Here is an 11,927-nt window from a genome sequence, read left to right on the forward strand (position 1 = left end):
CTTCTTATTTGCAACATAGTATATAGTTGCTTAGAGTTGCAGCTGAGAGGCTGGCAAGTGAGGCGGCGAACGTTGGAGTTCGCAGCAAGCAAGCCTAATGCTCGCTTCAGTGCCTGGCTGCCGGCCGCCATCTTGGCTGACAGTTAATTTGCATATACTCACTGATTAGCCAATGAAAAGGGTATCGGTCGTACGTCAATTACCATGTTTCTCTTTTATTAGTGTAGATAGGCAAGATCTGGAAACAGCCCAAGTGCCAGTCAGTAGATGAGTGGGTAAAAAAGCTGTGATCTACAAGGCCATAAAAAAGAAGGAAATCTTACCCTTTGTGACAACATGGATGGCCTTGGAGAGTATTATGCTAAGTGAAAGAAGTCAGTCAGAGAAAGACAAGTACCATATGATCTCACTTATATGTGGAAGCTAATGAACAAAATGAACTAACAAGAAAAATAAGGACAGATTCATAGATAGAGAGTGGGCTGACAGCTGTCAGAGGGGAGGGGGGCTAATGAACAAAATGGACTAACAAGCAAAATAGGGACAGATTCATGGATAGAGAGTGGGCTGACAGCTGTCAGAGGGGAGGGGGGTTGGGAGGTCTTGGTGAAAAAGGTGAAGGGATTAAGCAAAAGAAAGAAAGAAACAAACAAACAAACAAACAAATAGAGTACATTAAAGTGTTTTTAGTCCAGCACCTGAATTTCTTTAGGCATGGCCAGCTCTCGTTTTGATTTTTTGGTTCATATAAATTTCTGTATTTGTGGTCCTCAGGACACACCTGCGAGCACAGTTGGAAATGGGCAGCAGGAAGGAAGTCTATTCATTTTTATGTATGGAACCTATTTATAGCCTACCTCATGCTATAAAGAGGATTTAAGGCTTCTGACAAAAATAAGGACAAAATAACAGGACAAAAGTATTCACCACAGGCATATGGGCAGATTTTTCTCCCCTAGAAGTCCCCAACTACTACTAATCTGCAAGCAGCAACAGCTCAAATGGAAAGATCTGTGAGGAGATAATATCTTGGACTTGGAAAGCATCCTCCTCTGCTATGCACTCATCCTCATGAGGCAGGGAGGCGGGGACCACAGCCTCTACTGTAAACTCTGGTACCGGAGGGTCTTGCCTGTATGAAAAAGGGTGTCTGCACCCAAGTCTTCTGCTCTTCCCATCTAGGAAAAAAGTAATTCAGTTCTTTCCGAAGAAAGAGTGCATAGTATCACTCTCAAAACCAGAAACCCTGGGGACCACCTCAGGAGGGGAAGGAACCCCACCCAGGTAATTAGCAAGATGCCCACTCATCCCAGGAGATGCTCAGTCATCCCAGATGCAGGAGTCTTGGTACCAACCTCCATGACTAGATTTAGGAGTGTGTAATGTGACTGTGGGCTTTCTGGGAAAACTAAAGCATGAATATTGAATTTAAATTTTATCTCTGTGTGACTGCAAAAAAAAAAGCTAAAAAATAAATTTAAGACACACTAATCCAATATACAATAGATCATGAAAAGCAATGTAAATCTTTGCTAATAGGGATTCCATTCATAGAAGATATAAACACTTCTTAAAATTCTCTTTCTCCACCCCCTCTGCATTAACAGAAGCTGCCTCACCCCACGGGAACAGCCAGTGGGTTCGGTCCAGGACAGCTGTCCTCTAGGTAGAACCCAGGCATCAGCATTTTTATAGCTCTCCGATGTGCCACCAAGACTGAGAACCACTGGTCTGGAGGCTTTGGCCAATCTACCACTCGTTTTGTGCTGATTACACTGGATTAAGGTTTCATTCCCCACTCTCCTCTATACTCACATTCAATTACGTTAGCCCGGCAGCTTCCCTAGCAACCTTTTAATCCATAGCTTAATATGTTATACATCAAAATGGCCTTTGTTGCAATGAAGAGTTCTTTGAAATCTCACACTTCCCACTATCTTTTTGCTGAGCATCTTTTTTGTCTTTTTTTTCTCCTTTTTCTTTTTTTTTCCTGCCACAGCCCATGTTGCACTATATTTAAGTGTTCAGTCTTAGCTACATAGTGGTTTAAAAGAATAAGAAGGAAGTCAAGGAGAAGAAAAGAAAAGAGCTGACACGTTTTAGTGGCAAGAGTCTGACTTCTCACAATCAAGAGCTCGGTTTCTATAAGGTCTGCACCGAAGTGTCTCAGGTTCGATTCCTGGTCCGGGCACATACCCAGGTGCAGGTTCAATCCCCGGTCAGGGTGCATACTGAAGGCAACCGATCCATGTTTCTCTCTCTCTCTCTCCCTCTCCCTCTCCTTTCTTCGCTCTCTCTCTAAAAAGAAAGGATAATTGTGTGATTATCATATAACAGGATAAGAAGTGGTGTCAGTCAAGCATCTGCTCTTTGTACAGGCTCTCGTCAATACATTTGAAAATGAACTTATTAGATCAGAAAAGAAATTGATTCTGCACATGTGAATAAAGAGCTTCCTGTAAGATACTAGCATGTTACCAATCAATCCATCCACCTCACCTATAACATGGAATTTTCTCTCCTGATTCTATCTTGACGAGACAGTTCATTCCACAATCAAAAACTGAGCTCTTTCTTTCCAAAGCTTTAGAGGCAATATGTCTGTGACAGTGAGTATTTGAAGCCATGGATCTACTGAATCACCTTAGAAAGTCATTCAAGTTTTCTACTTTTCTCAGGAAATTAGACTATACTGCTCAAAGACTTTGCATTATTTTTAGCCAATGCCAGCTACCCACTTCAATCTGTTCATTTTTCAACATTTATGTGGGTTTTTAGCACTTGCTTTAGAATACCATTCATATTGTAAAATAAAATGTGAAAATCTATTTAAAAACACTTAAAAATAGGAATGAAGACGCTGGCTAATTAAAGTGTTATTATACTAAATAGGTTTACTTTCTAAAGGGTCTCGATGCCTGCATTTTTAATGATTCATTAAGGAAAAACTATTGAACTTTACTATGTTCACACTCTGACTACAGCTGTCATGCAACTCTACTTTCTAAAATGATGCTGCTTATGAAATACTCATTGAATCTCTATCAGTTTCTAATTTCTACTGAAACAAATTACCACAAACTTAGTGGCTCAAGACAACAAATTCATTACCTTATAGTTCTGCAGGTCAAAACCTGAAATAGGTCTTGAGAGGCTGAAATCAAGGTGTCAGCAGGGTTGTGTTCCTGCTGGAGGCTCAAGGGGAGAATCCATCCCTTGCCTTTTCCAGCTTCTGGAGGCAGCCAGCATTCCTTGGCTCCTGGCCACATCACTCTGACCTCTTCCAGTCATCACATCTTCCTTCTCTGACTCTGACCCTCCTACCTCCCCCTTCTGAGGAGACTTACGATATACTGGGCCCACCCAGATCATCCAGGATAACATCCCCGTCTCAAGGCCCTTAATTTAATCACGTCAGTATAGTTCTTTTTGCCAGGTAAGGTGACATAGTCACGGAGTCCAAGGACTAGGACACAGACATCTTTGGGGAGCCTACCACAAAATTCATCACAAGTAGGGGAGGCTTTCCTTTATTTCATCTAATCTGAGAGAATTTAGGATACTGTATCAATTAATATTGATCCAGAAGTTTTTACTGGTTTTGAGTTATGAGGAGATACTCCTGACACTCCAAGGAAAAGTTAATGAGCTAGTAAAATTTCAGTCCCAGACACTACTCAAACAGTCTTCCCACAACAGGGGGAAAAAAAACAGCTTGAAAGATTTGTTCCTTGTTTTGGTTCCTAGAAACAGTACTAAAAACATGTGGACAAAATGAATTTGTCAGGAAAAGAAGTGACAGCAAAAGGTAAGACACATTTAGGAAAACGGTAACTTATTATAATATGAAAACGTCTGATATAAAACAAATGTCTTTGTCAACCCGTGTGTATGCACCATGCTCTTTCAAACTTCCAATGCCTTTGTGCATACTCTTTTGTTGGCCTCCTCCCCCTGCACGCTCTCTCTTATCTACCCATCCTGCAAGTGACAGCTCTGCTCACTCCCAGCTAATATAAATAACCCCCTTCTACATTTCTGCTCTGCCCTCTTATAACCTACTTTTCCTATAGAAACCCTCCCTGCATTGAAACCTTTATGAAATGGCTCTGCTCTAATCAAGAAAAAGCACTGCCTTGTTTTTCTCTGTTGTTCCAAATGCCATGCAAAGTTCCAGGAACACAGTAGGTGCTCAATTAGGTTTGTTAGAAAAAGTAATCAACCAAATCTAAAAGACGGCTCATCACAGACTTCTATAAAGGCGAAAAGATGACTTTAAACACCCTTGTGCATGTTTCTTTAGTTCTAGCAATTATGAAAAGGGTTGCTTCTGAGATTACAAACCTTTAAAGGTTTTACCAATTCCAGTTTGAGCTTTAAAAAAAAAAAAAGAGCTTATTTTAAGCTGCCCAATCTTGCGATAAACAGACACTGGGACTTCCCCATTCCATACTCATTTGAATGCACTCACCCTTTCTCACCACTGATCTAACAGAGAGTTTTCATGGGAGGTGAGAAGAACAATCTTTAAGAAATGAGAAGTAATAGGATTCTAAATTAGAAGTTTCAACCAGGCATCAAGACACACTAGTATGATATCCAGAGTAACATCCCTGACCAACATCCACTTTTTCAATGAAATCCCCCAAAAGTAGTTCTATGACTCTTAAACCTAACCCCTGCTACACTGAAGACAGTCAATGGAACTGGCTGCTAGGACAAAGGGAATTTCTTTGGAGAAGTCTCTTTGCCTGAGGTCAAGAGAGTGAGGCCTCAAGGAGTCACCCAAACCTTAATTGTGTCTCTTCCAAAAAACAAACAAACAAGAGAAGACAGACAGCAGAGCTTCCCTGCTGACAGGGAAGGGAGTGCCAAGTGGGGGTCAGCCTGCACCCACAGGGTCTCTCACATAAAATGCAGCCACAGACACACACAAGAGAGTGTAAGCAAGGGGTTGTTGGTTCAGACACTGACTGCTAAAATGATACTGTGTCTGACAATGGAACGCCACCACAAGAGTGAACAGAAAAGTCATTGGACTCGAATTTCGCCTCGGGAGTATATTCTACAAGGGCAAAGAGTGACTGACTACATCCTTCTCTGACTCCAGACCATTCACACTGCTTGTAAAGTGTACTGGTTACACACACTTCCTCCCCATTTGGAAGTCCTCCTGAAGCCCAGAGCTGTCCTCCAGCTGGGAAGGAAAGATGGAATTCCTTCCAAAGATCAGGGAACCATGCTCTCAATGAGCAGGTGGAGACTGTGTTAGCCTGGTTATTTAAGAGCATTAAATAAATTTATAAACATGTTGAAGAAAAAAACCTACCACTTTCCCCCAAATGAACCGCCCATCAACATAAACAGAAAGTTCACTTTGCTCCCTAATCAATGTCACCTTAGAAAAGTAAAAGGAGGGGAGGGAGCAGGGAGAGGGAAACACCCCGGACTCTTACCCAGGCCCTGATTCTGCTGCTCCCACTCGAGGGCATCTGGCACTTGGTAGGTGACGCCCTCCAGAAGGTCCCTGCTTTCCTGCTCCAAGTCAGGCTCCTGGGAGGTGACGCCAGGGAGAGTGAACCCACGCAGCTCAGTGTCACCACCCAAGCTTTCATCCAGGGAGTCTGCGTCTTTATCCTCTTCATCTTCCTCCTCGTCTTCCTCTTCTTCATCCTCCTCCTCCTCATCCTCTTCATCCTCATCTTCTTCTCCCTCTGGACAAAGAGAAATTAATGATAAAGTGACTGCGAATGAATCTTTTAAATGACCCAAACGCTACAAAATAAGCCTGCTTGGCCTGTGAACACGAACTGTATAGCCAAGTTGAGCAATGTGAGTTTTGTGGAATTTTGTGCCCATCATTTTTAAAAATTGTTTTATTGAATTTATTGGGGTAACATTTTTACTAACACTATATAGGTTTCGAGCACATAAGTCTATAATGCATCACCTGTATATTGTACTGTGTGTTCACCACCCAAAGTCAAGTCTCCTTCCATCACCATTTATCCCCCCTTTACCCTCGTTTACATCCCCTACCCCTCTTTCCCTCTGGTAATCACCATACTATTGTCTGTGTTTATGTTACATCCCCTACCCCTCTTTCCCTGTGGGAATCACCATACTGTTGTCAGTGTTTATGATGGTTTTGTGTTTTTGGCTTAATCTCTTCATTTTCACTCAGCCCCCCAACTCACCTCCTCTCTGACAACTGTCCATCTGTTCTCTGTATCTATGAGTCTCTTTCTATTTTGTTCGTTAGTATATTTTGTTTATTAGATTCCACATATAAGTGAAATCATATGGTATTTGTCTTTCTCTGACTGGTTTATTTCACTTAGCATAATACTCTCCAGATCCATCCATGCTGTTGCAAAAGTAAGATTTCCCTCTTTTTTACAACTGAGTGGTATGCCATTGAATAAATGTACAACAGCTTTTCTATCCACTCATCTACTGATGTGTGCCCATCATTCACCTACATTTTAAACTTCTTAAATCACAGTTTTGTCAGATAATTATTATGCATCATGTTTATTTGTAGTCAAAGTTCAGGTAACATGAATTTTTATTAGTTATATTTATATTTACTAGTGTAGGAAACAACCTCTTCCTGTTTTCTGGAGGTCATTAAAGATTTATCCTTCCGAAAGCACACTAAAATGCTAACAGAATTTAAAAGGAGCGTCCCAATCCCTTTATCTCCTCATAACTCCTGATAACTAGAGGCCCGATGCACAAAATTTGTGCAAGGAGCTCCGCCCTCGCAGCCGCGGTGGCTGCCTTGGCCCTCACAGCCCCGGCTTCGTCCAGAAGGTCGTCTGGCTGTCCGGTCTAATTAGCATATTATGCTTTTATTATTGTAGATACTAAACAAGAGAATTCATTATTTTGACACAATTGTCTTTTCATTCTCCTTCTGCATCAGTGAGCAGAACTCACAATCATGTTAAGTGAGAGGTACCTACATCCACTCCTGAAACTGTTCTCTTTACGGAGGAGTGACCCTCGAAATGGAAACCATTACCTCAATGTTCCAGTCCAACCCAGAAGGAATTGGGAGATGGGATATTGATTAAGGACACTCAGAAAAGCAACATGGTTGAAAATCATTTTCGCTACTATCATCAGAAGAGTTACCTTCACGATTTGTCATTTTCAGTGCTTCAAATGGGGTAGGTTCAGGGGACATAAGATCTCCGTTTCATTTTGTTTCGCCAACTTTAATGTTCTAGGAATACTGTGGGCCCCACGCTCACCACAGATGGACCCCTGGAGCCACCGAGGAATGCTGAGACTCTCTGCTGCTTCCAGGCAGTTTTCCCCACACAGATCCCTTCTCATCCATCATTTACAGGGTTTGGTTTGGTTTGTTTTTTTTTACTTTTAAAAAACTTTGCATCTAATATTTTTCATTCCTATCCTATAACCACTCTCTCTCTCTGATGCCTTACCCCTCAGGACATTCCTCCAGCAGCTATCTCCTCTCTCTCCTGCACCATCAGTCTCCCTCCCCCACTTCGACCAGACCTTCCCCATCAACCTACAAGCAAATTCTAACAGATCCTATCTTAAGCACCTACCCTTGACCTCATATCTCCCTTCCATGGCCCCCCAGTGTTCCTCTCCTTTTCAAATTTCTTGTAACCGTTATAGAGAAAACAGGCCTGCCACTGTTTCAAAAATTCAACACATATTTATCAAGCACCTGGTTCTAGGCACTAGGCATAGAGCAAGAATGTCTCTGCCTTCGTGGAGCCGATCTGACGCCCGAAGGGACATACCGCAAACAGACAGATAGAGGACATAAATTACACCCCGACTGAAATGGCAAAAAGATAGAAAAGGCCAGGTGCTCTCATTTTGATGGGAGATCAGGGAAAGCTTTTCTGATAAGGGAAAGTCTAAACAGAAATCATACCAAAATAATGAATTCTCTTGTTTAATTTAGGTCAATTTAGGAAGCGCATCCCCAGCCGCAGGAAGCAGAGGGAACAGCAAGGGCAAAAGTCTTGAGGCAGATGTATGCTTGTATTCAGAGAATGGCTAAGACTGGGCTGAGGTGGGGGGCTGGGAGGGACAGAGAGAATCTAGGAAATGAGGGGGGCGGCGGAGGCAGGGGCCAGGTCTGACATGTGTTTATAATGAATGACTCTGGCTGCAGGGTGGAGAACAGGCTATGTCAGAGCAAGAGACAAAGCAGGAGACCCACTAGGAGGCTATTCCAAAACCCGGGGGTAGGGGATGGTGCTCTGGACAAGGGTGTAGTCCTGGATGTGGGGAGAGGGGTCTGATCTGGGATGCAATTTGAAGGTAGAGCCCTGCTGATGATGACAATGTGGAATGTGGCAGGAAGATCCCACTTTACCAAAAATAGGGACTAAAGGATGAAGAGCAAAATCAAGGATTTTATTTGAGCCCGGCCAGTGTGGCTCAGTGGTTGAGCATTGACCAATGTTCCATTCCTGGTTTGATTCCGGTCAGGGCATCGGTTGTGGGCTTGGCATGGGTATGGGATGTGCAGGAGACAGCCGATCAATGATTCTCTCTCATCATTGATGTTTCTATCTCGTCCTCTCCCTTCCTCTCTGGAATCAATAAAAACATAGTTTTTTAAAAAAGAATTTTATTTGAGACAATAACTGTGTGATGGCTATGCCTATGACACCCAAGTGGAAGTATTGGAAGCCCAGGAAAGATCAAAGCTAGAAATTAAAATCTAGGAGTTGCCAATTAATAAATAATATTTAAAGTCTTAAGACTGGCTGAGATCACCAAGAGAGTGAGTGTTGGGAGACAGGGAAGTTGATTGAGGAAAATGGGGTCATTGGATTATCGAACATTTAGAACTTGGCCAGCAGAGGGCGATCCAGCAAAGGAGACAGAGAAGTGACTGCTGTGCGGGAGGAAAACCAAGAGAGAGTGGTGTCAGGGAAGCCAAATGAATAAAACACCTGAGAGGCCGAGTAAGACACTGAGAATGTCCATCTGGCTTTGACATTACCTCTGCCTTTGACATTTTGGAGGTCATTCGTGACCTTGACAAAAGTTGTTTCCGTGCAATCGTAGGGACAAAAGGAGGACTGGATTTGAAAAGGATATTAGAAAAAAGTTAGTAGATACAGCAAATATAACTCTTACAAGAAATTTGAAAAGGAGAGGGATACGAAGGGGCCGCTGAAGGGAGATATAAGGTCAAGGGTCAGTGCTTAAGATAAGAGCTCTTAGAATGTGAATGTAAGTTGATGGGGAAGATCTGATAGAGAGGGGGCTGATAGTGCAGGAGACAGAAGAGACAGGAATGTCCTGAGGGGTGAGGCATCAGAGAGAGGGCGGTCACACACGTGAACTCGGAGCCACGCACACTTCCTGTGTCATTTTGAAAGGTGACTGAATGTTGGTGCCTCAGCTGCCTTGCCTGTAAAACGGATTCCAACCCCACAGGGCTGCTGTAAGGATGGCATCAGTTGACATACAAGGTATTTACAACTAAGCCCGGCACACAGTGGCCCGTCCCTAAGGCTGGTGGCCGCTTTGCTGTTACTGCGAGGGGATGGGGGCCAGTGCACGGCTGCTCCAGGTGCCTCCACCGCAGCGGCGCAGCGGGCAGCTGGGCAGGTCTGGTGAGGGGAGTGTGTGAAAGTGACCCTCATATTGCCTGTATTTTCTCAGTCAAATAAAACAGCTGGAAAGGGACAGAGAAATGTTGATTTGAGGCGAGAGGAGAAAAGTGTGAAATAGTCATCTTGAAAAATGCGTGAGTAGATTCTCCGGGGATATGTGGTCGGACTACCAGGCTACGGGCCCCCCTAAGATGAGACAGCATAAATGTAAAGTGAGGCAGTGAAGATGGTTGTGTGGTTTTCTGCAGCCACATTCAGCTGCCTGGGTGCAGGCATGGGTGGAGGGGTGGAGTTGGCAGAGAGATTTAACCAGTGGCAAATTTTGGTAAAAGAGCTCATTTGGGGAAGGGTTGGAGACAGAAGTAGCTGATTGAGTGTGAGGCGAGTGATTGTAAAGATGGACCAGGCAAAGGCACAAACTCTCAGCAATAAGATGAATAAGAACTGGGGTCTAATATAACATGGTGACTACAATTATCAATACTGTATCATATACTTGAAAGGTATGAAGAGAGTGGATCTTAAATGTTATCAGTACCCCAAAAAAAGGTAATTATGGGAAAGGATGGAAGTTAACTAACCTTATTGTGCTAATCATTGTGCAATACATACATGTATCGAATCACACTGTACATTGTACACCATAAACTTACCTATGTTACATGTAAATATGCTGTGCAGTACATACATGTATCGAATCACACTGTACACCATAAACTTACCTATGTTACATGTAAATATGTCAATAGAGCTGGAGGGGAAAGACTGACAGGCCAGGGACTCTTATTAAAGAGAAGCTGAGGAGGAGGTTTGATAGAGAAAAAGCAATGGGGTCACTGGATTGTGGAGAAAACTACCACCAAGACCATTTGATGGCTTTGCTGACCTTCCTGCTGCAGACATAAATTGGTCATGAGCTAAAATATACATATTTTTAAAGCCTCATAAAATCGTTTTTAGTTACCTTTCCTCTCCACAAACCAAAGAGGGTTGTACCTGACCAAGCCCTTGTGACAGTATGATACCAGGAACGCAAAGGCAAAGCCAGAGCTCGGAGCCCTGAGTTGCAGCTCTCCTCACTGAACCACTGTCTTCTGACCACTACCACCCCACGGACAACTTCCACTTCGTCCTCAGTGTGTTAGGTTAACTCACTTCTGGATGCATATCCAAAGGAAATGAAATCATTATTCCAAAGGATAAAATGAACTCCCATGTTCATAGCAGCACTATTCACAATAGCCAAGGTATGGAAACAATCCAAGTGTCCATCAATGGAGATAGATAGATAGATAGATAGATAGATAGATAGATAGATAGATAGATATAATCTCACATCTTTATCTGTTCATATCTATATACCACATGTGTATTATAATGTACCTATATGTATATTAATGTGTATATTATTCACTCTTTAAAAAGAAGAAAATCTTGTAATTTGCAACATGAAAGGCATTATGCTAAGTGAAGTAAGTCAGACAGAGAAAGAGGGACAACTTCCACTTTGTCCTCAGTATGTTAGGTTAACTCCTTCTCTTTAAAGTATAGAGCTATACGAGCTGGCAATCTCACTTCTGGGTGCATATCCAAAGGAAATAAATCATTATTCCAAAGAGATAAAATGAACTCCCATGTTCATAGCAGCACTATTCACAATAGCCAAGATATGGAAAAAATCTAAGTGTCCATCAATGGATGAATATATAGACTACATCTTTATATATATACTAGAGGCCCAATGCACGAAATTCGTGCAAGGGGCTCAGCCCTTGCAGCTGCAGTGGCTTGCCTCAGCCTGAGGCAACTACAGTGGCTGCCTCGGCCCTCGCAGGCCCAGCTTCATCCGGAAGGTTGTCCGGAAGGACGTCTGGTCTAATTAGCATATTATGATTTTATTATTATAGATATTTATATATAAGTGATTGCCAGGGACTGGGAGGTGGGAGAATAGGGAGAGGTTGGTAAAAGGTACAAACTTTCAGCTATAAGATAAACAAGGTCTGAGCATCTAATGTAAAACGTGGTGACTACCGTTGATAACACTGTATTATATGGAAAAAATCTAAGTGTCCATCAATGGATGAATATATAGACTACATCTTTATATATATACTAGAGGCCCAATGCACGAAATTCGTGCAAGGGGCTCAGCCCTTGCAGCTGCAGTGGCTTGCCTCAGCCTGAGGCAACTACAGTGGCTGCCTCGGCCCTCGCAGGCCCAGCTTCATCCGGAAGGTTGTCCGGAAGGACGTCTGGTCTAATTAGCATATTATGATTTTATTATTATAGATATTTATATAT

The 11,927-nt window shown here is 42.7% G+C and overlaps 1 protein-coding gene across 1 annotated transcript in view; it reads right to left on the reverse strand.

The window, feature by feature from the left end:
• Window positions 1-11,927, reverse strand: part of LOC102243007 (chromosome unknown open reading frame, human C14orf37) — a 110,651-nt gene that overhangs the window by 59,179 nt on the left and 39,545 nt on the right. Inside the window, exon 5 of the mRNA XM_005858758.2 lies at window positions 5,457-5,714. Coding sequence (XP_005858820.1) covers window positions 5,457-5,714 — 258 coding nt within the window. The remainder of the gene's footprint in view (window positions 1-5,456; window positions 5,715-11,927) is intronic.

Source organism: Myotis brandtii, unplaced genomic scaffold (genome assembly GCF_000412655.1).
Source record: "Myotis brandtii unplaced genomic scaffold, ASM41265v1 scaffold1218, whole genome shotgun sequence".
Taxonomy (NCBI): Eukaryota; Metazoa; Chordata; class Mammalia; order Chiroptera; family Vespertilionidae; genus Myotis; species Myotis brandtii.